Here is a 23705-nt window from a genome sequence, read left to right on the forward strand (position 1 = left end):
GTGTGTGTGGATTGTGTGTGAGGACTGTGTGTGTGTTTGGACTGTGTGTGGACTGTGTGTGTGGACTGTATGTGTGTGGATATGTGTGTGTTGACTGTGTGTCTGGATTGTGTGTGTGTATGGACTGTGTTTGTGTAGACTGTGTCTGTGTGGATTGTGTGTGTGTGGACTGTGTGTGTGGATTGTGTGTGTGGACTGTGTGTGTGTAGATTGTGTATGTGTGGATTGTGTGTGTGTGGATTGTGTATGTGTGGATTGTGTGTGTGTGGACTGTGTGTGTGTGGACTGTGCATGTGTGGATTGTGTGTGTGTGGACTGTGTGTGTGGACTGTGTGTGTGGACTGTGTGCGTGTGGATTCTGTGTGTGTGGATTGTGTGTGTGGATTGTGTGTGTGCACTGTGTGTGTATGGACTGTGTGTGTGGACTGTGTCCGTGTGGACTGTGTGTGTGGACTGTGTGCGTGTGGATTCTGTGTGTGTGGATTGTGTTTGTGGACTGTGTGTGTGGACTGTGTCCGTGTGGACTGTGCGTGTGTGTGTTTGGACTGTGTGTGGACTGTGTGTGTGGACTGTATGTGTGTGGATATGTGTGTGTTGACTGTGTGTGTGGATTGTGTGTGTGTATGGACTGTGTTTGTGTAGACTGTGTCTGTGTGGATTGTGTGTGTGTGGACTGTGTGTGTGGATTGTGTGTGTGGACTGTGTGTGTGTAGATTGTGTATGTGTGGATTGTGTGTGTGTGGATTGTGTATGTGTGGATTGTGTGTGTGTGGACTGTGTGTGTGTGGACTGTGCATGTGTGGATTGTGTGTGTGGACTGTGTGTGTGGACTGTGTGTGTGGACTGTGTGCGTGTGGATTCTGTGTGTGTGGATTGTGTGTGTGCACTGTGTGTGTATGGACTGTGTGTGTGGACTGTGTCCGTGTGGACTGTGTGTGTGGACTGTGTGCGTGTGGATTCTGTGTGTGTGGATTGTGTTTGTGGACTGTGTGTGTGGACTGTGTCCGTGTGGACTGTGCGTGTGTGGATTTTTTGTGTGTGTGGATTGTGTGTTTGTGGACTGTGTGTGTGGACTGTGTGTGTGGACTGTGTGCGTGTGGATTCTGTGTGTGTGGATTGTGTGTGTGGATTGTGTGTGTGGACTGTGTGTGTATGGACTGTGTGTGTGGACTGTGTCCGTGTGGACTGTGTGTGTGGACTGTGTGCGTGTGGATTTTGTGTGTGTGTGTGGATTGTGTGTGTATGGACTGTGTGTGTGTAGACTATGTCTGTGTGGACTGTGTGTGTGTGGACTATGTGTGTGGATTGTGTGTGTGTGGACTGTGTGTGTGGATTGTGTGTGTGGACTGTGTGTGTGTAGATTGTGTATGTGTAGATTGTGTGTGTGTGGATTGTGTATGTGTGGATTGTGTGTGTGTGGACTGTGTGTGTGTGGATTGTGTGTGTGTGGATTGTGTGTGTGTGGACTGTGTGTGTGTGGACTGTGTGTGTGGACTGTATATGAATTGTGTGGGTTTGAACTGTGTGTGGATTGTGTGTGTGTGGATTGTGTGTGTGGATTGTTTGTTTGTGTGGATTATGTGTGTGTGGACTGTGTGTGTGTGGACTGTGTGTGCCTGGACTGTGTGTGTGTGGACTGTGTGTGTGTGGACTGTGTGTGTGGATTGTGTGTGTGGACTGTGTGTGTGTCGATTGTGTGTGTGTGGATTGTGTGTGTGTATGGACTGTGTGTGTGGATTGTGTGTGTGTGGACTGTGTGTGTGTGGATTGTGTGTGTGTGGATTGTGTGTGTGTGGACTGTGTGTGTGTGGACTGTGTGTGTGGACTGTATATGAATTGTGTGGGTTTGAACTGTGTGTGGATTGTGTGTGTGGATTGTTTGTTTGTGTGGATTATGTGTGTGTGGACTGTGTGTGTGGACTGTGTCCGTGTGGACTGTGTGTGTGCATTTTGTGTGTGTGTGGACTGCGTGTGTGTGGACTGTGTGTGTGTGGACTGTGTGTGTGGTTGGACTGTGTCTGTGTGGACTGTGTGCATGGATTGTGTGTGTGTGTGGATTGTATCTGTGTGGACTGTGTGGGTGTGGACTGTGTGGACTGTGTTTGTGTGGACTGTGTGTGTGGACTGTGTGTGCCTGGACTGTGTGTGTGTGGACTGTGTGTGTGTGGACTGTGTGTGTGGACTGTGTGTGTGGATTGTGTGTGTGGACTGTGTGTGTGTCGATTGTGTATGTGTGGATTGTGTGTGTGTGGACTGTGTGTGTGTGGATTGTCTTTGTGTGGACTGTGTGCGTGTGGACTGTGTGTTTGGACTGTGTGTGTGTGGATTCTGTGTGTGTGTGGATTGTGTGTGTGGATTGTGTGTGTGGACTGTGTGTGTATGTACTGTGTGTGTGGACTGTGTCCGTGTGGGCTGTGCGTGTGTGGATTTTGTGTGTGTATGGACTGTGTTTGTGTAGACTGTGTCTGTGTGGATTGTGTGTGTGTGGACTGTGTGTGTGGATTGTGTGTGTGGACTGTGTGTGTGTAGATTGTGTATGTGTGGATTGTGTGTGTGTGGATTGTGTATGTGTGGATTGTGTGTGTGTGGACTGTGTGTGTGTGGACTGTGCATGTGTGGATTGTGTGTGTGTGGACTGTGTGTGGATTGTGTGTGTGTGGATTGTGTGTGTGTGGACTGTGTGTTTTTGGACTGTGCGTGTGTGGATTGTGTGTGTGTGGACTGTGTATGAATTGTGTGGGTTTGAACTGTGTGTGGATTGTGTGTGTGTGGATTGTGTGTGTGGATTGTGTGTGCGTGTGGACTGTATGTGTGGATTGTGTTTGTGTGGACTGTGTGCGTGTGAACTGTGTGTGTTGACTGTGTGTGTGTGGATTCTGTGTGTGTGGATTGTGTGTGTGGATTGTGTGTGTGGATTGTGTGTGTATGGACTGTGTGTGTGGACTGTGTCCGTGTGTACTGTGCATGTGTGGATTTTGTGTGTGTGTGCATTGTGTGTGTGTGGACTGTGTGTGTCCATTTTGTGTGTGTATGGACTGTGTGTGTGTATGGACTGTGTGTGTGGACCGCGTGTGTGTGGACTGTGTGTGTGTGGACTGTGTGTGTGGTTGGACTGTGTCTGTGTGGACTGTGTGCATGGATTGTGTTTGTGTGTGGATTGTATCTGTGTGGACTGTGTGGGTGTGGACTGTTTGGGTGTGGACTGTGTGGACTGTGTTTGTGTGGACTGTGTGTGTGGACTGTGTGTGTGGACTGTGTGTGTGGACTGTGTGTGTGTGGATTGTGTGTGTGGACTGTGTGTGTGTCGATTGTGTGTGTGTGGATTGTGTGTGTGTATGGACTGTGTGTGTGGATTGTGTATGTGTGGATTGTGTGTGTGTGGATTGTGTATGTGTGGACTGTGTGTGTGTGGACTGTGTGTGTGTGGACTGTGCGTGTGTGGATTGTGTGTGTGTATGGACTGTGTGTGTGGACTGCGTGTGTGTGGACTGTGTGTGTGTGTGGACTGTGTGTGTGGTTGGACTGTGTCTGTGTGGACTGTGTGCATGGATTGTGTTTGTGTGTGGATTGTATCTGTGTGGACTGTGTGGGTGTGGACTGTGTGGGTGTGGACTGTGTTGGTGTGGACTGTGTGGACTGTGTGTGTGGACTGTGTGTGCCTGGACTGTGTGTGTGTGGACTGTGTGTGTGTGGACTGTGTGTGTGGACTGTGTGTGTGGATTGTGTGTGTGCACTGTGTGTGTGTCGATTGTGTATGTGTGGATTGTGTGTGTGTGGACTGTGTGTGTGTGGACTGTGCGTGTGTGGATTGTGTGTGTGTGGACTGTGTGTGGATTGTGTGTGTGTGGACTGTGTGTGTGTGGACTGTGTGTGTGGACTGTGTGTGTGGATTGTGTGTGTGCACTGTGTGTGTGTGGATTGTGTATGTGTGGATTGTGTGTGTGTGGACTGTGTGTGTGTGGATTGTGTGTGTGTGGACTGTGCGTGTGTGGATTGTGTGTGTGTGGACTGTGTGTGGATTGTGTGTGTGTGGACTGTGTGTGTGTGGATTGTGTGTGTGTGGACTGTGCGTGTGTGGATTGTGTGTGTGTGGACTGTGTGTGGATTGTGTGTGTGTGGACTGTGTGTGTGGACTGTGTCCGTGTGGACTGTGCGTGTGTGGATTTTGTGTGTGTGTGTATTGTGTGTTTGTGGACTGTGTGTGTGGATTGTGTGTGTGGACTGTGTGTGTGGATTGTGTGTGTGGACTGTGTGTGTGTAGATTGTTTGTGTGTGGACTGTGTATGAATTGTGTGGGTTTGAACTGTGTGTGGATTTTGTGTGTGTATCGACTGTGTGTGTGTAGACTATGTCTGTGGATTGTTTGTTTGTGTGGATTATGTGTGTGTGGACTGTGTGTTTTTGGACTGTGCGTGTGTGGATTGTGTGTGTGTAGACTGTGTATGAATTGTGTGGGTTTGAACTGTGTGTGGATTGTGTGTGTGTGGATTGTGTGTGTGGATTGTGTGTGCGTGTGGACTGTATGTGTGGATTGTGTTTGTGTGGACTGTGTGCGTGTGAACTGTGTGTGTGGACTGTGTGTGTGTGGATTCTGTGTGTGTGGATTGTGTGTGTGGATTGTGTGTGTGGACTGTGTGTGTATGGACTGTGTGTGTGGACTGTGTCCGTGTGTACTGTGCATGTGTGGATTTTGTGTGTGTGTGGATTGTGTGTGTGTGGACTGTGTGTGTGCATTTTGTGTGTGTATGGACTGTGTGTGTGTATGGACTGTGTGTGTGGACCGCGTGTGTGTGGACTGTGTGTGTGTGGACTGTGTGTGTGGTTGGACTGTGTCTGTGTGGACTGTGTGCATGGATTGTGTTTGTGTGTGGATTGTATCTGTGTGGACTGTGTGGGTGTGGACTGTGTGGGTGTGGACTGTTTGGGTGTGGACTGTGTGGACTGTGTTTGTGTGGACTGTGTGTGTGGACTGTGTGTGTGGACTGTGTGTGCCTGGACTGTGTGTGTGTGGACTGTGTGTGTGTGGACTGTGTGTGTGGATTGTGTGTGTGGACTGTGTGTGTGTCGATTGTGTGTGTGTGGATTGTGTGTGTGTATGGACTGTGTGTGTGGATTGTGTATGTGTGGATTGTGTGTGTGTGGATTGTGTATGTGTGGACTGTGTGTGTGTGGACTGTGTGTGTGTGGACTGTGTGTGTGGATTGTGTGTGTGGACTGTGTGTGTGTCGATTGTGTGTGTGTGGATTGTGTGTGTGTATGGACTGTGTGTGTGGATTGTGTATGTGTGGATTGTGTGTGTGTGGATTGTGTATGTGTGGACTGTGTGTGTGTGGACTGTGTGTGTGGACTGTGCGTGTGTGGATTGTGTGTGTGTATGGACTGTGTGTGTGGACTGCGTGTGTGTGTACTGTGTGTGTGTGGACTGTGTGTGTGGTTGGACTGTGTCTGTGTGGACTGTGTGCATGGATTGGGTTTGTGTGTGGATTGCATCTGTGTGGACTGTGTGGGTGTGGACTGTGTGGGTGTGGACTGTGTGGGTGTGGACTGTGTGGACTGTGTGTGTGGACTGTGTGTGCCTGGACTGTGTGTGTGTGGACTGTGTGTGTGTGGACTGTGTGTGTGGACTGTGTGTGTGGATTGTGTGTGTGCACTGTGTGTGTGTCGATTGTGTATGTGTGGATTGTGTGTGTGTGGACTGTGTGTGGATTGTGTGTGTGTGGACTGTGTGTGTGTGGACTGTGTGTGTGGACTGTGTGTGTGGATTGTGTGTGTGCACTGTGTGTGTGTGGATTGTGTATGTGTGGATTGTGTGTGTGTGGACTGTGTGTGTGTGGATTGTGTGTGTGTGGACTGTGCGTGTGTGGATTGTGTGTGTGTGGACTGTGTGTGGATTGTGTGTGTGTGGACTGTGTGTGTGTGGATTGTGTGTGTGTGGACTGTGCGTGTGTGGATTGTGTATGTGTGGATTGTGTGTGTGTGGACTGTGTGTGTGTGGATTGTGTGTGTGTGGACTGTGCGTGTGTGGATTGTGTGTGTGTGGACTGTGTGTGGATTGTGTGTGTGTGGATTGTGTATGTGTGGACTGTGTGTGTGTGGACTGTGTGTGTGGACTGTGCGTGTGTGGATTGTGTGTGTGTATGGACTGTGTGTGTGGACTGCGTGTGTGTGGACTGTGTGTGTGTGGACTGTGTGTGTGGTTGGACTGTGTCTGTGTGGACTGTGTGCATGGATTGGGTTTGTGTGTGGATTGCATCTGTGTGGACTGTGTGGGTGTGGACTGTGTGGGTGTGGACTGTGTGGACTGTGTGTGTGGACTGTGTGTGCCTGGACTGTGTGTGTGTGGACTGTGTGTGTGTGGACTGTGTGTGTGGACTGTGTGTGTGGATTGTGTGTGTGCACTGTGTGTGTGTCGATTGTGTATGTGTGGATTGTGTGTGTGTGGACTGTGTGTGGATTGTGTGTGTGTGGACTGTGTGTGTGTGGACTGTGTGTGTGGACTGTGTGTGTGGATTGTGTGTGTGCACTGTGTGTGTGTGGATTGTGTATGTGTGGATTGTGTGTGTGTGGACTGTGTGTGTGTGGATTGTGTGTGTGTGGACTGTGCGTGTGTGGATTGTGTGTGTGTGGACTGTGTGTGGATTGTGTGTGTGTGGACTGTGTGTGTGTGGATTGTGTGTGTGTGGACTGTGCGTGTGTGGATTGTGTGTGTGTGGACTGTGTGTGGATTGTGTGTGTGTGGACTGTGTGTGTGGACTGTGTCCGTGTGGACTGTGCGTGTGTGGATTTTGTGTGTGTGTGTATTGTGTGTTTGTGGACTGTGTGTGTGGATTGTGTGTGTGGACTGTGTGTGTGGATTGTGTGTGTGGACTGTGTGTGTGTAGATTGTTTGTGTGTGGACTGTGTATGAATTGTGTGGGTTTGAACTGTGTGTGGATTTTGTGTGTGTATGGCCTGTGTGTGTTTAGACTATGTCTGTGGATTGTTTGTTTGTGTGGATTATGTGTGAACTGTGTCTGTGCGGACTGTGTGTGCGTAGATTCTGTGTGTGTGGACTGTGTGTGTGGACTGTGTGTGTGGATTGTGTGTGTGTGGATTGTGTATGTGTGGATTCTGTGTGTATGGACTGTGTGTGTATGGACTCTGTGTCTGGACTATGTCCATGTGTACTGTGCATGTGTGGATTTTGTGTGTGTGTGGATTGTGTGTGTGTGGACTGTGTGTGTGCATTTTGTGTGTGTATGGACTGTGTGTGTGTATGGACTGTGTGTGTGGACTGCGTGTGTGTGTACTGTGTGTGTGTGGACTGTGTGTGTGGTTGGACTGTGTCTGTGTGGACTGTGTGCATGGATTGTGTTTGTGTGTGGATTGTATCTGTGTGGACTGTGTGGGTGTGGACTGTGTGGGTGTGGACTGTGTGTGTGTATTGTGTGTGTGGACTGTGTGTGTGGACTGTGTGTGTGTGGACTGTGTGTGTGGACTGTGTGGACTGTGTGTGTGGACTGTGTGTGTGGACTGTGTGTGCCTGGACTGTGTGTGTGTGGACTGTGTGTGTGTGGACTGTGTGTGTGGATTGTGTGTGTGGACTGTGTATGTGTGGACTGTGTGTGTGTGGACTGTGTGTGTGTGGACTGTGTGTGTGTGGACTGTGTGTGGATTGTGTGTGTGTGGATTGTGTGTGTGTGGACTGTGTCCGTGTGGATTGTTTGTGTGTGGACTGTGTATGTGGATTTTGTGTGTGTAGACTATGTCTGTGTGGACTGTGTGTGTGTGGACTGTGTGTGGATTGTGCGTGTGTGGATTGTGTGTGTGTGGACTGTGTGTGGATTGTGTGTGTGTGGATTGTGTGTGTGTGGACTGTGTCCGTGTGGATTGTTTGTGTGTGGACTGTGTATGTGGATTTTGTGTGTGTAGACTATGTCTGTGTGGACTGTGTGTGTGTGGACTGTGTGTGCCTGGACTGTGTGTGTTTGGACTGTGTGTGTGTGGACTGTGTGTGTGGACTGTGTGTGTGGATTGTGTGTGTGGACTGTGTGTGTGTCGATTGTGTATGTGTGGATCGTGTGTGTGTGGATTGTGTATGTGTGGACTGTGTGTGTGTGGACTGTGTGTGTGTGGACTGTGCGTGTGTGGATTATGTGTGTGTGGACTGTGTGTGTGTGGACTGTGCGTGTGTGGATTGTGTGTGTGTATGGACTGAGTGTGTGGACTGTGTGTGTGTGGACTGTGTGTGTGTGGACTGTGTGTGTGGACTGTGTGTGTGTGGACTGTGTGTGTGGATTGTGTGTGTGGACTGTGTGTGTGTCGATTGTGTATGTGTGGATTGTGTGTGTGTGGACTGTGTGTGTGGACTGTGTGTGTGTGGACTGTGTGTGTGGATTGTGTGTGTGGACTGTGTGTGTGTCGATTGTGTATGTGTGGATTGTGTGTGTGTGGATTGTGTGTGTGTGGACTGTGTGTGGATTGTGTGTGTGTGGATTGTGTGTGTGTGGACTGTGTGTGTGGATTGTGTGTGTGGACTGTGTGTGTATGGACTGTGTGTGTGGACTGTGTCCGTGTGGACTGTGCGTGTGTGGATTTTGTGTGTGTGGACTGTGTGTGTGTAGATTGTTTGTGTGTGGACTGTGTATGAATTGTGTGGGTTTGAACTGTGTGTGGATTGTGTGTGTGTGGATTGTGTGTGTGGATTGTGTGTGTGTGGACTGTGTGTGGATTGTGTGTGTGTGGACTGTGTGTGTGGACTGTGTCCGTGTGGACTGTGCGTGTGTGGATTTTGTGTGTGTGTGTATTGTGTGTTTGTGGACTGTGTGTGTGGATTGTGTGTGTGGACTGTGTGTGTGGATTGTGTGTGTGGACTGTGTGTGTGTAGATTGTTTGTGTGTGGACTGTGTATGAATTGTGTGGGTTTGAACTGTGTGTGGATTTTGTGTGTGTATGGACTGTGTGTGTAGACTATGTCTGTGGATTGTTTGTTTGTGTGGATTATTTGTGAACTGTGTCTGTGCGGACTGTGTGTGCGTAGATTCTGTGTGTGTGGACTGTGTGTGTGGACTGTGTGTGTGGATTGTGTGTGTGTGGATTGTGTATGTGTGGATTCTGTGTGTATGGACTGTGTGTGTATGGACTCTGTGTCTGGACTATGTCCATGTGTACTGTGCATGTGTGGATTTTGTGTGTGTGTGGATTGTGTGTGTGTGGACTGTGTGTGTGCATTTTGTGTGTGTATGGACTGTGTGTGTGTATGGACTGTGTGTGTGGACTGCGTGTGTGTGTACTGTGTGTGTGTGGACTGTGTGTGTGGTTGGACTGTGTCTGTGTGGACTGTGTGCATGGATTGTGTTTGTGTGTGGATTGTATCTGTGTGGACTGTGTGGGTGTGGACTGTGTGGGTGTGGACTGTGTGTGTGTATTGTGTGTGTGGACTGTGTGTGTGGACTGTGTGTGTGTGGACTGTGTGTGTGGACTGTGTGGACTGTGTGTGTGGACTGTGTGTGTGGACTGTGTGTGCCTGGACTGTGTGTGTGTGGACTGTGTGTGTGTGGACTGTGTGTGTGGGCTGTGTGTGTGGATTGTGTGTGTGGACTGTGTATGTGTGGATTGTGTGTGTGTGGACTGTGTGTGTGTGGACTGTGTGTGTGTGGACTGTGTGTGTGTGGACTGTGTGTGGATTGTGTGTGTGTGGATTGTGTGTGTGTGGACTGTGTCCGTGTGGATTGTTTGTGTGTGGACTGTGTATGTGGATTTTGTGTGTGTAGACTATGTCTGTGTGGACTGTGTGTGTGTGGACTGTGTGTGGATTGTGCGTGTGTGGATTGTGTGTGTGTGGACTGTGTGTGGATTGTGTGTGTGTGGATTGTGTGTGTGTGGACTGTGTCCGTGTGGATTGTTTGTGTGTGGACTGTGTATGTGGATTTTGTGTGTGTAGACTATGTCTGTGTGGACTGTGTGTGTGTGGACTGTGTGTGCCTGGACTGTGTGTGTGTGGACTGTGTGTGTGTGGACTGTGTGTGTGGACTGTGTGTGTGGATTGTGTGTGTGGACTGTGTGTGTGTCGATTGTGTATGTGTGGATCGTGTGTGTGTGGATTGTGTATGTGTGGACTGTGTGTGTGTGGACTGTGTGTGTGTGGACTGTGCGTGTGTGGATTATGTGTGTGTGGACTGTGTGTGTGTGGACTGTGCGTGTGTGGATTGTGTGTGTGTATGGACTGTGTGTGTGGACTGTGTGTGTGTGGACTGTGTGTGTGTGGACTGTGTGTGTGGACTGTGTGTGTGTGGACTGTGTGTGTGGATTGTGTGTGTGGACTGTGTGTGTGTCGATTGTGTATGTGTGGATTGTGTGTGTGTGGACTGTGTGTGTGGACTGTGTGTGTGTGGACTGTGTGTGTGGATTGTGTGTGTGGACTGTGTGTGTGTCGATTGTGTATGTGTGGATTGTGTGTGTGTGGATTGTGTGTGTGTGGACTGTGTGTGGATTGTGTGTGTGTGGATTGTGTGTGTGTGGACTGTGTGTGTGGATTGTGTGTGTGGACTGTGTGTGTATGGACTGTGTGTGTGGACTGTGTCCGTGTGGACTGTGCGTGTGTGGATTTTGTGTGTGTGGACTGTGTGTGTGTAGATTGTTTGTGTGTGGACTGTGTATGAATTGTGTGGGTTTGAACTGTGTGTGGATTGTGTGTGTGTGGATTGTGTGTGTGGATTGTTTGTTTGTGTGGATTATGTGTGTGTGAACTGTGTCTGTGCGGACTGTGTGTGCATAGATTCTGTGTGTGTGTAGATTCTGTGTGTGTGGACTGTGTGTGTGGACTGTGTGTGTGGATTGTGTGTGTGTGGATTGTGTATGTGTGGATTCTGTGTGTATGGACTGTGTGTGTATGGACTCTGTGTGTGGACTGTGTCCATGTGTACTGTGCATGTGTGGATTTTGTGTGTGTGTGGATTGTGTGTGTGTGGACTGTGTGTGTGCATTTTGTGTGTGTATGGACTGTGTGTGTGTATGGACTGTGTGTGTGGACTGCGTGTGTGTGGACTGTGTGTGTGTGGACTGTGTGTGTGGTTGGACTGTGTCTGTGTGGACTGTGTGCATGGATTGTGTTTGTGTGTGGATTGTATCTGTGTGGACTGTGTGGGTGTGGACTGTGTGTGTGTGGACTGTGTGTGTGTATTGTGTGTGTGGACTGTGTGTGTGGACTGTGTGTGTGGACTGTGTGTGTGGACTGTGTGGACTGTGTGTGTGGACTGTGTGTGTGGACTGTGTGTGCCTGGACTGTGTGTGTGTGGACTGTGTGTGTGTGGACTGTGTGTGTGTGGACTGTGTGTGTGGGCTGTGTGTGTGGATTGTGTGTGTGGACTGTGTGTGTGTCGATTGTGTATGTGTGGATTGTGTGTGTGTGGACTGTGTGTGTGTGGACTGTGCGTGTGTGGATTGTGTGTGTGTGGACTGTGTGTGGATTGTGTGTGTGTGGATTGTGTGTGTGTGGACTGTGTCCGTGTGGATTGTTTGTGTGTGGACTGTGTATGTGGATTTTGTGTGTGTAGACTATGTCTGTGTGGACTGTGTGTGTGTGGACTATGTGTGTGGATTGTGCGTGTGGACTGTTTGTGTGTAGATTCTGTGTGTGTGTAGATTCTGTGTGTGTGGACTGTGTGTGTGGATTGTGTGTGTGTATTGTGTGTGTGGACTGTGTGTGTGGACTGTGTGTGTGGACTGTGTGTGTGGACTGTGTGGGCTGTGTTTGTGTGGACTGTGTGTGTGGACTGTGTGTGTGGACTGTGTGTGCCTGGACTGTGTGTGTGTGGACTGTGTGTGTGTGGACTGTGTGTGTGGGCTGTGTGTGTGGATTGTGTGTGTGGACTGTGTGTGTGTCGATTGTGTATGTGTGGATTGTGTGTGTGTGGACTGTGTGTGTGTGGACTGTGCGTGTGTGGATTGTGTGTGTGTGGACTGTGTGTGGATTGTGTGTGTGTGGATTGTGTGTGTGTGGACTGTGTCCGTGTGGATTGTTTGTGTGTGGACTGTGTATGTGGATTTTGTGTGTGTAGACTATGTCTGTGTGGACTGTGTGTGTGTGGACTATGTGTGTGGATTGTGCGTGTGGACTGTTTGTGTCTAGATTCTGTGTGTGTGTAGATTCTGTGTGTGTGGACTGTGTGTGTGGATTGTGTGTGTGTGGATTGTGTATGTGTGGATTCTGTGTGTATGGACTGTGTGTGTATGGACTCTGTGTGTGGACTGTGTCCGTGTGTACTGTGCATGTGTGGATTTTGTGTGTGTGTGGATTGTGTGTGTGTGGACTGTGTGTGTGCATTTTGTGTGTGTATGGACTGTGTGTGTGTGGACTGTGTGTGTGGACTGCGTGTGTGTGGACTGTGTGTGTGTGGACTGTGTGTGTGGTTGGACTGTGTCTGTGTGGACTGTGTGCATGGATTGTGTTTGTGTGTGGATTGTATCTGTGTGGACTGTGTGGGTGTGGACTGTGTGGGTGTGGACTGTGTTTGTGTGGACTGTGTGTGTGGACTGTGTGTGCCTGGACTGTGTGTGTGTGGACTGTGTGTGTGTGGACTGTGTGTGTGGACTGTGTGTGTGGATTGTGTGTGTGGACTGTGTGTGTGGACTGTGTGTGTGTGTCGATTGTGTATGTGTGGATTGTGTGTGCGTGGATTGTGTATGTGTGGATTGTGTGTGTGTGGACTGTGTGTGTGTGGACTGTGCGTGTGTGGATTGTGTGTGTGTGGACTGTGTGTGGATTGTGTGGGTTTGAACTGTGTGTGGATTGTGTGTGTTTGGATTGTGTGTGTGGACTGTGTCTGTGTGGACTGTGTGTGTGGACTGTGTGTGTGTGTGGATTCCGTGTGTGTGGATTGTGTGTGTGGATTGTGTGTGCGTGTGGACTGTGTGTGTGGATTGTGTTTGTGTGGACTGTGTGCGTGTGAACTGTGTGTGTGGACTGTGTGTTTGTGTATTCTGTCTGTGTGGATTGTGTGTGTGGATTGTGTGTGTGGACTGTGTGTGTGTGGATTGTGTGTGTGTGTGGACTGTGTGTGTGTGTGGACTGTGTGTGTGGACTGTGTGTGTGGACTGTGTGTGTGTGTGGACTGTGTGTGTGTGGATTGTGTGTGTGTGTGAACTGTGTGTGTGGATTGTGTGTGTGTGTGGACTGTGTGTGTGTGGACTGTGTGTGTGTGGATTGTGTGTGTGTGGATTGTGTGTGTGTGTGAACTGTGTGTGTGGACTGTGTGTGTGTGGACTGTGTGTGTGTGGATTGTGTGTGTGTGGATTGTGTGTGTGTGTGAACTGTGTGTGTGGATTGTGTGTGTGTGTGGACTGTGTGTGTGTGGACTGTGTGTGTGTGGATTGTGTGTGTGTGTGAACTGTGTGTGTGGATTTTGTGTGTGTGGACTGTGTGTGTGTGGACTGTGTGTGTGTGGATTGTGTGTGTGTGTGAACTGTGTGTGTGGATTGTGTGTGTGTGTGGACTGTGTGTGTGTGGACTGTGTGTGTGTGTGGACTGTGTGTGGATTGTGTGTGTGTGTGGACTGTGTGTGTGGATTGTGTGTGTACTTTTCTCCCTTCCCCCATTCCTGTTGTTCTGTTCCTTTTTCGATGCTATTCATCTGAAATACCTTCTAATTCTGGGGAAGGGTTTTAAGACCTGAAACGTCAACTGAGAGAAATGAATTGTCTGAGCATGCACTTACAAAAATCAAATCTTTTTGATTTCTGACCCTAGCAGTTCTACACATTAGTCTCTGAATACATAAGTCACTTGCTAAAAACTCCCAGTCCAAAGTGCTTCCAGCTGCACTGAAGCATTGCTGAAGCAAGCAGGACTCTGCAATGTCAGAACACAAGGTTTACCTCTGCTACACTGGTGGGACCATTGGAATCGGAGCTTTTGAGAGTGGTGAGGATAAGTTTATGAACTTCTAAAATACGTGGACCTGAAAATTACTGTCTGTGATTCTAGCATATGAATGTTTTATACGTTTGACTTTCCTCTGACATTTTAATGGAGGGGTTAACCAGTTTATTTTTAATGGGTTTAAATAACTCTGCTAAAACAGGAATGTTAAAGCATTCAAAGGTTAATACCCCCTGCCAACATCACCAACAGCAATTTCTGGGCAAAATAGTTACGTGGTGCTCTTTTAAAATGATTTTTAAGATTTATATGGGACCAATGTATTTTTCATTTGGTTATAATAGGATATTTCCAATTCTGAAAATAGTCATGTTATATTTTTATATTTAAATATTCATGCATTGTATTTTTATATTTAAATATTCATGCATTATATTTTTATATTTAAATATTCATGCATTATATTTTTATATTTAAATATTCATGCATTATATTTTTATATTTAAATTGTTACTCCATTGCGCTTTACCAAAAATTCAGCTGAACTTGGACTTCTAAAATCAATTGAAGTCCAGTGGAATTCAGTTATAATGATCGATTTGTTCATCCTTCTTTTTGATCAGTACTTGTGAATTCCTGTGTTTTTGCAGTGGAATACCACGTTAATGGGGCGATGGGTCAGGGTTAATTTGACGGTTCTTTTATTTGTTCGCATGCTATTTATATGCTGCTTATGTTGGTGCAGGTGCGGCGAGGGGGGTTGGGGGGAGTGGGAGGGGGGTTTCTGCTGTTGGCCTCAGAGGCCTGAAAGCCACAATTGTCAGGTGTCTAATGGATAACGAGTGCCTATACTCTTTGGGACGGAAGGACAATAAACAGGTTGCCTTTGAGATCGAGTTGGCTCCAAAATGACATCCTCCGCAACAGATTAAGGGCTTTCTAACTGAACTGACTTAAAGTTGGTTCTTTTTTGTTTAAAAAAAAATGATGAAATGCTTTTCTGGGTGAACATTTTTGATCATCAAGGCCAATAATGTCAACAACAACAACTTGCATTTATACAGTGCCTTTAACGTAGTAAAACGCCCCAAGGCGCTTTACAGGAGCGATTATCAGACAAAGAAGATTGACACCGAGCCAAAGGAGGATACATTATGACAGGTGACCAAAGGCTTGATTAAAGAGTTAGGCTTTAAGGAGTGTCTTAAAGGGGGAGAGAGGTGGAGAGGCAGAGAGGTCCAAGGAGGGAATTCCAGTCAGTGTGAGAGCAGTAGACTCTCAAAAAATCTCAAAAAATGTATTCCCAAATCTAGGCACCATATCATCCCAACTTTCCACTTGAGTTATCTTTTCTTTGTGCTTATCAAGGTGAGGGAACGAGTCAGGGGAATGAAGCATTTCCTATTTCTAGAAATGCAGCTCCCCCTTGGGTGCATTGTTAAATACTTCTTGTAGTGTCGAGATGCTCAGGGTGAATGTGTTAGACACTACCCAGTTTTATATATTTAAACAAAATCTATTTTACGCTATTAAACAATAGCACTTTACATGGAAATTTAATATTCTTTTCTTTGCCCTTTTTCTCGTTAATTTTCTCCCCGCCCCTCCCCTCCTCTCCTGAACGCACTGACTCCTTGCAGGGGTACAGTTCCACAGGCATCAAGCGCCCTCTAATCCCATGTCCAGTGCCTATAATTATTATGCAGGATATTTTACCATGGAGATATCGCAAGGGAGGCCAATGTAGCCCTCTCTTGATGTCCACACAAACTCATCTCCAGCAATGGAGCCACCGGACAGCGATCAGGAGCAGGGAGCTTCTAGTTGAGTTCCTTATCCCATAATCAGTAGTTTTGAGGCCAACTGTATTAGATGCACACTCGTCACAACAGAGATCAGACAGAAGCAGGATCAAAACTAGAACCTTCCTGGTTTGCATTGCTCATGATTAATCTCGCTCAACCATCAGGGGAACCTGTTTAATATTGCTTTCAATCACTGGAATTTTTGCAGAGGGCAACCAACTGAGCCATAACAAGTATAAGGATGTTACCAGGAGTGATTTCATTCTGAACAACTGTTCATTGGGTTTTCCCGCATTAAAATTGGGGTCTTTTGTCTTTTTCTTCTTGTAGAGAATCCTGTAGAACCTGAAGTGTTTATTAAAAGACTGAAAACTTATCCCGAACTACACTCTAAATCTGATGACAATGGTTGGATTTATCTCCCGTAAGTAGTTTCCCAGGTTATATGATTGATGACTGAGGTCCAAAGTGTGAAGGGCCACCAATGTCTTGTGTACATCTACCTCGTGCACATCTACGCATTGTTTTAAAGACAGAAAGGAAGAAAGACTCACAGTTATTAAATAGCTCCTTTCATGACCTCAGGTCGCCCCAAAGTGCTTTACAGCAATGAAGTACTTTTGAAGTGTAGTCACTGTTGTAATGTACGAAACGTGGCAGCCAATTTGCGCACAGTAAGCTCCCAAAAACAGCAATGTGATAATGACCAGATAATCTGTTTTAGTGAGGTTGGTTGAGGGATAAATATTGGCCAGGGCACCAGGGAAAACCCCCCTGCTCTTCTTCGAATAGTGCCATGGGATCTTTTACATCCACCTGAGAGGGCAGGCGGGGCCTCAGTTTAACATCTCATCCAAAAGATGGCACCTCTGACAGTGCAGCACTCCCTCAGTACTGCACTAGAGTGTCAGCCTGAATTATGTGCTCAAGTGGGACTTGAACCCACAACCTTTTGACTCAGAGGTGAGAGTGATACCCACTGAACCACGGCTGGCACCTTTATGGTGCCTTTTATGCAGATCTAGGTTTGAGATCATCTGAGAGCAAGACAACCAATGAATGAAGGCAATTAATCCAACTGTCACACCATCAAGAAACCATGCTTAGTCTGTTTGATGGGGTAATAACTGTAAGACGAATATTGTATTTTTAAAAAGATTGTTTTTAACCCTGGCTCATTTTTCTTCCCTTGTATTAGTGTGCTGAAGTCAATTATAGTGTCCCCACTGCTGCCCTGTCTGAAAAGAGTTAACTCAATGTATAGCAGGCATTGAATCTGGCACCATTTTTGTCTATGTTGCTCAGTACTATGTCAAATAGTGCACTTGCCAACTGAGGCATCTGGGTAGCAGGAACAGCCATCTTAAGAGTGAGATACCACTCAAGATGGTGGCACGTTCTATTGCAAACTTGCTTTATACAAAGGGGCTATAATGTTATCTCGCTAATCACCACCCTGTTCCACAAAGGAAGCTGACATCTGTATCCAGTTTGAGGAGACAGCATCAGCCCGAGGATTAACACAAAGCCACTCTATCTTGTAACAAACAATTTGTCCAGTGGAACGTGAGTTATTGTAATTTTCATTATCCAGTGTCCCTCAAGGGCTTGCTCTTGTTACAGATTTTTAAATTGGATCTCCCTTTGCCTGTTTCTCGGGCGCGAAACGTGTAAAAAAAAAGGCCCAATTTCGCTGGTTATATCCCCAAGGGTGCCTGAAATATGTCCAACGTCATATTTGCTTGGTTAATATTCAGGCACCCCAACTGGCCGCCTTAGAAAGGTGTTAGGCCCCTTGCATATGCTAATGGTGGTACCTGTTTAAGGACCCTGGTCAGAAATTGCATGTGCTGGAGGCCGCCAACAAAAACAGTGTGTTTTTAGTTTTTTACTTGCCTTGCTATGAAGCCAGGAGGGGGAGTGCTCGTCTTGACTCCACAACAGTACTGTAGGTCACTGCGAGCCTGGGCTCACCCTCCTTCCGTTCACATGCCCCTCCTTCACAGGACCTACCTGAGAGCTGCTTCCGGCATTGCAGCCGGCCCAAATTAATGCCCAGCAAACCGGTGAGCTACCTCTGGATGTTTGATTGGCATCCAAAGTTTGCCGGAATTAATCCAATAAGGCCCGAGGCCCAATTTGGGACAAATTTGGGACAAATCTCGGGCCTGAGGCCTAACTCAGACCTGAAAAAGGGCCAAAACCAATTTCTCCCCTATCAACTTTGTGAATTTGACTATAGATGATCCCAGAACTTCATTTGGGATCAAAAATGACCCCATTCTCAACCAGGCTCACACATGTACCTAAAGAAATAATAATAATATACAACAGGAATAATATACAACAAGAATGTTGCTGCTTTTAGACCAGTTCTTCACAATGGTATCGGATTCACTCTACCAGGGCACATAAGTTAGAAATTGAAGCGTTAAGCCAATCAGATAGGAAGGGTTGAGACCAGGCATGGAGACTCCACATATCATAGGAGGGGGCAGGGCTGGGGGCTGGTACTCCCTATGTCGGGTGAGCCCACCTGTCGACCTTACCCGATCTGGCCTATGTGTGACTCCAGTCTCACAGCAGCGTGATTGACTCTTGACTGCCCTCTGAAGTGGCTTAGCAAGTCAGGAGTGGGTGAAGAAGACCCTCGACCACCTTCTCAGGGCAACGAGGGATGGACAATAAATGCCGGCCTTATCAGCGATGCCCACATCCCGAGAATGAATTAAAAAAAAGAATAACAATACATCATGGCTCTTCTGGGATATGCCCATTCATGAAACCGTGTGGAGACCCCTTTAATTAGTTATACACAGGCTACAGTATGACAACTGAGGCACGTGAAACAACGTACTTTGCTTTAAAAATTAACCTTTGCCTTGATCTGTTAAACTGAACTTTGACTTCCTCTTTGTTCTGCATCTGACACATTCTGTGCACACAGGTCAGGCTCAGCAAGAGGATTTCCCAATCCCAAACGAGACTTGAAATACATGGTTGAGGGGATAAAGGATCCAATCGAGTCGTCCAAGATGAAACCTCATCATTGGCAGGATTTGGCAAAAAGAATTTATGTATGGAGCAATTTTTACTGTTACGTTTTAATATATCGAATGAATTTTTGTTGCCAGTGATGAGAAAATGGAAAATATCTGACTGATTTGTTCATCGAGAATTTATTTTAAAATCTAATAACTCCCAAGCGACTTTGTTCCAACAATTTGTTGATGCAATTTGTCATTGAGTACATTGTTTACAAAAAAAATTGTAACAAATCTCTAAAAGATCCCATGGCATTATTTCGAAGAAGAGCAGCGATGCTCTCCCCGGTGTCCTGACCAATATTTACCCCTCAAACAATATCACTGAAACGGATTATCTGGTTATTATCACATTGCTGTTTGTGGGACCTTGCTGTGTGCACATTGGCTGCCACGTTTCCTACATTACAACAGTGACTACACTTCAAAATCATTTAATTGGTCACCCTAAGAACTGTTAAATGAATACAGTGTTTGGCAAGTACAAAACTAAGTGTTCAGTTGCTCTTACATTTTCAATAGTTGGAAATAGAAGCAGGAAATGCAAAAAAAAAACTGCAGAGGTATTCTATATAAAAAAAAGTTTGTTAGTTTTGGACAAAAATGGTGCAGTGGTAATTTAATATACAGATAATTATTTTTATGGTTATTTATTTATTTATAAATTATTTAATTGGCTGTAAATCACTTTGGGATATCCTGAGGTTGTGAAAGGTGCGATATAAATGGAAGTTCTATCTTTCTATTTCCAATTCAAAATAGCCAATGAAGCAGTTTAAACTTTGGTTGACAATTTATTGAGCGGTTAACATCATATATCAAACTAATTTTTAGGATCGATATGATGACTATGACGGATTTGTTATCCTTCATGGAACAGACACCATGGCCTACACCTCCTCTGCCTTATCCTTCCTACTTCAACCACTGAAGAAACCGATCATTCTAACAGGATCCAAGGTGCGGGATGAATCATTTTTGCTGGGTAGAAATGTTCATTTATGTTTTGAATAATGTGTGGGCAAGGGAAGATTGAAGGCAATTTTTTGAGTTAATCTTCTGGCGTGGAGCTTTGCTGTTTTGGGAGGACAGATCAGATATCAAAGGTGAAGGACAACAGACATGACTCAGTCTTCCTGATTTTCTAGTTATTGACATTAAAGACCAGGAAACATGGAGGGGCTCATTAACCTCCACCCCCGATTGTCCGATCTTCAGCCCCACTCTCCCCCCCCCCCCCGCCCCCCCATACCCCATCCCATCAAGGAGGACTTTGCCAGAAGCTCTAACTCTAACAAATTGACATCATTTTATTCACTTTTTGCACCCAGGTCAGGTATAACATGGGCTTGATTAAAACACAAAAAAACTGAGGTGGAAGAAAGCAGCATGCAGCCCATCTGGTCCACTCAATGCAGAGTTTATAACGTCACAGACTTGTTCTCAATAGACTCAGAAAGGATGTGATTAACCACAGGTAGAAACTCAGAGAAACAGCTCCTAGAATAGGCCTCAGCGGCCCAGACCAGGGAAGTATTACGAATTCGGCTCTGATGCAGATACCGTCTCAGTTTCAGTGGCGTCAGTCACTCCCATTATTGGTTTGAGCATTACTCTCGTAGGAGTTGACTCCCATTGCCCTGTATCTATATGTATGGTAGTTGGACCCAGAAATGTAACAATGAATCTCCCTTTTGATCTGGATCGGCTATCTGTGTCGTCTGCACATATACTCCTTCAATCTTGTGGAGGAGTATAAAACTAAGGGCCACAAATATAAGATAATCACCAATAAATTCAGTAAGGATTCAGGAGAAACTTCTTTAGCCAGAAAGTGATTAGAATGTGGAACTTGCTACCACAAGGAGTTGAGGCGAAGAGCATAGATGCATTTAAAGGGAAGTACGATGAGTACATGAGGGAGAAAGGAATAGAAGGATATGTTGATAGGGTTAGATGAAGTAGGGTGGGAGGAGGCATGTGTGGAGCATAAATGCCGGCATAGGCCAGATGGGCCGAATGGCCTGTTTCTGTGCTGTAAATTCTATGTATTCTCACTGAATTCGGGCGGTGTTAATGCCAGTTGAGGTGAAGTTTGATTCAATTTGTAGACTGTTTCATTCCACAGTAAGGTGTAAATGTGCAGGGTAATCAGGTATGGTCCGAGTTGTTTGGTTCAGTCGATAAACCTTATGTTTCCGTAATGTTACCAAAAAGAATAAGATCACTATTTCACCTTACTTAAACAGAATACAAGCTCAGAGCAGGACTTTCCTGTTCCCCTGTAACCATCTGTTCTTTCAAACTTCCTGCAGCACTGCATTGCATCACTCCCTTTTCAGTGTTTGGGTTCTGATTTTACTAACGTACAAAAATGACGGGCAGGAAAAGACCAGCTGGTCCATTAAGCCTGCCCCACCCTCATGATGGCCTGAGCATCATGACCAGACACTTCCTACCCCCTTCCCCCGCGACCATAAAATCTCCTGGGAGAGGCAAAAAAAACCCAGAAAAAAACCCAGCGCCAAGAAGGAAAATAAAATCTCTGGAAAATTCCTCTCCGACACCGTCAGGCGATCAAAGCCGGTCCAGGAGATCACATGGACCACGCACACATTAACCGTTAATCCACTTACCTTCTAAATGATACGATCCCTGCCCCAGCTCCAGCTCCTTTTTGAAGGCGTGCAGCGAGTCAGTACACACAGCACCAGCCAGCAACGCATCCCAGAGGCTGACTACTGTCTGGGAAAAGAAGTTAAAAGTCGCTCTCATAGACCAGCAGAGATCAAAAGGGTTTTCCAACACTTACGTGCGAGGTGTCTTTTTGAGTAGCCACACATGTTAATGAATTACCTATTGATTGTTTTCTGAGAGAAACAACTTGCCTTTTCACAAATTGAGTATTCTCAGAAGAACAACTTCCTATTTTGCGAATCGCCTATTAATCAGTTTCTGAAAGAATCAACTTCCAACTCCACATATCTGGGTCCAGATGCACAAGCCCTTGTCGATAAACTTTTGCTCAAAGCACTTTTCAAAATAGCTCATCCTTTCCTTGGAAAATGGCCCAAGAACCTCAAACTGGGACAGGAACATAGAAACAGGAGTAGGCCATTTAGCCCCTTGAGCCTGTTCCGCCATTCAATTAGATCATGGCTGATCTGCATCTTAATTCCATTTACCCACCTTATTCCATAACCATTGATACCCTTGCCTAACAAAAATCTATCAATTTCAGTTTTGAAATTTTCAATTGACCCCCAGCCTCAACAGCTTTTTGGGGGAGAAAGTTCCAGATTTCCGCTACCCTTTGTGTGAAGATGTGCTTCCTGACATCACCCCTGAACGGCCTGGCTCTAATTTTAAGGTTATGCCCCCTTGTTCTGGACTCCCCCACCACAGGAAATAATTTCTCTCAATCTACCCTATCAAATCCTTTAATCATCTTAAACATCTTAATGAGATCACCCCTTAAGGAAGAAACAAATCAGGCAGGGTTCCTGTACTGGATCGCTAGTCGCTGGTGACCCCTGCAGAAAAGTTCACGTGCAGATGTGGGGTAAGGATAGGGTCAGGCATGGCTCTCATATCCCTCCATGGTCAAATAGCTTGCTGACACTGGCCGTCTATGCTCACAGATGAAGAAAGGCTATTTGGATGAGACACTGGAAGGAGACCAGCACCATGGAGACACAACCCAGCATTCAGGAAAGAAGGGGAGAGAACAGGGAAAACATTGCAAGAACATCCCTCCCCACCGTAAAAGAAAAACTTTTAGAAAAACTTATCCCAAACCTGAGAAATATCTCCCCATTGCACCAGGGTGAGATACACACGTTTCACACCTGCTAACATTTTCCCTAATCGCTATCACTAGCAATAGAGTAAATGCAAGTGTAAAGAGCATGTTTACGATTGAACGCCAAATATCAAACGGAGGAAACCTTCTTTCCTGATCACTTGCTTGAATTCAATTGCTCACCTAGTACTGAATTATGGGAAGCTTTCTACTGACGAATCACGTACATTTAGCACCCAGTTGACATTCCCGCATGACATTAACCAAGTTTATTTGACGCTGTGGTCTTACAACTGGTAGAACCAAACCTTCCATCCTCCATAAACTTGAGCTCATCCAAAACTCTGCTGCCTGTATCCTAACTCGCACCAAATCCTGTTCACCCATCACCCCTGTGCTCGCTGACCTACACAGGCTCCCGGTCCGGGAACGCCCCAATTTTAAAATTCTCATCCTTATGTCCAAATCCCTCCGTGGCGCCTCACCCCTCCCTATTTCTGTAACCTCCTCCGGCCCTGCAGCCCTCCGAGACCTCTGTGCTCCTCCAATTCTTGTCTCTTCCGCATCCCAGATTTCCTTCGCTCCATCATTGGTGGCCGTGCCTTCAGCTGCTCCAGGCCCTAAGCTCTGGAATTCCCTCGCTAAACCTCTCTGTCCCTCTCCTCCTTTAAGTCGATGCTTGAAACCTACCTCTTTGACCAGGCTTTTGGCCACCTGTCCTAATATCTCTTTATGTGGCTCGGTGTCAAATTTTGTCTTTTTTTTAGTTCACGGGATGTGGGCGTCGCTGTCAAGGCCAGCATTTATTGCCCATCCCTAGCGAGATTTTTACAACTGAGTGGCTTGCTAGGCCATTTCAGAGGGCAATTAAGAATCAACCACATTGCTGTGGGTCTGGAGTCACATATAGGCCAGACCGGGTAAGGACAGCAGGTTTCCTTCCCTAAAGGACATTAGTGAACCAGATGGGTTTTTACGACAATCCGGTAGTTTCATGGCTATCATTACTGATACTAGTATTTTAATTCCAGATTTTTATTTAATTAATTGAATTTAAATTCGCCAGCCGCCGTGGCGGTATTTGAACTCGTGACTCTGGATTTTAGTCCAGGCCGCTGGATTACTAGCCCAGTAACATAACCACTACGCTACCGTACCGTCTGATAACACTCCTGTGAAGCGCCTTGGGACGTTTT

At 46.5% G+C, this 23705-nt stretch overlaps 1 protein-coding gene across 6 annotated transcripts in view; it reads left to right on the forward strand.

The window, feature by feature from the left end:
• The window catches only part of LOC137327478 (L-asparaginase 1-like), a 56376-nt gene that overhangs the window by 14489 nt on the left and 18182 nt on the right, over window positions 1-23705 (forward strand). For 3 of the 6 annotated variants that reach the window (XM_067993344.1, XM_067993345.1, XM_067993343.1), the window contains exons 4-7: window positions 13727-13900; window positions 15994-16087; window positions 18611-18740; window positions 19542-19667. In XM_067993344.1, coding sequence (XP_067849445.1) covers window positions 13834-13900; window positions 15994-16087; window positions 18611-18740; window positions 19542-19667 — 417 coding nt within the window. In that variant the 5' untranslated portion in view covers window positions 13727-13833. Of the gene's footprint in view, window positions 1-13726; window positions 13901-14922; window positions 15020-15993; window positions 16088-18610; window positions 18741-19541; window positions 19668-23705 lie in introns of all 6 variants that reach the window. The other 3 variants (XM_067993348.1, XM_067993347.1, XM_067993346.1) reach the window with 2 other exon arrangements.

This window comes from Heptranchias perlo, chromosome 11, assembly GCF_035084215.1.
Source record: "Heptranchias perlo isolate sHepPer1 chromosome 11, sHepPer1.hap1, whole genome shotgun sequence".
NCBI classification, from domain to species: Eukaryota; Metazoa; Chordata; class Chondrichthyes; order Hexanchiformes; family Hexanchidae; genus Heptranchias; species Heptranchias perlo.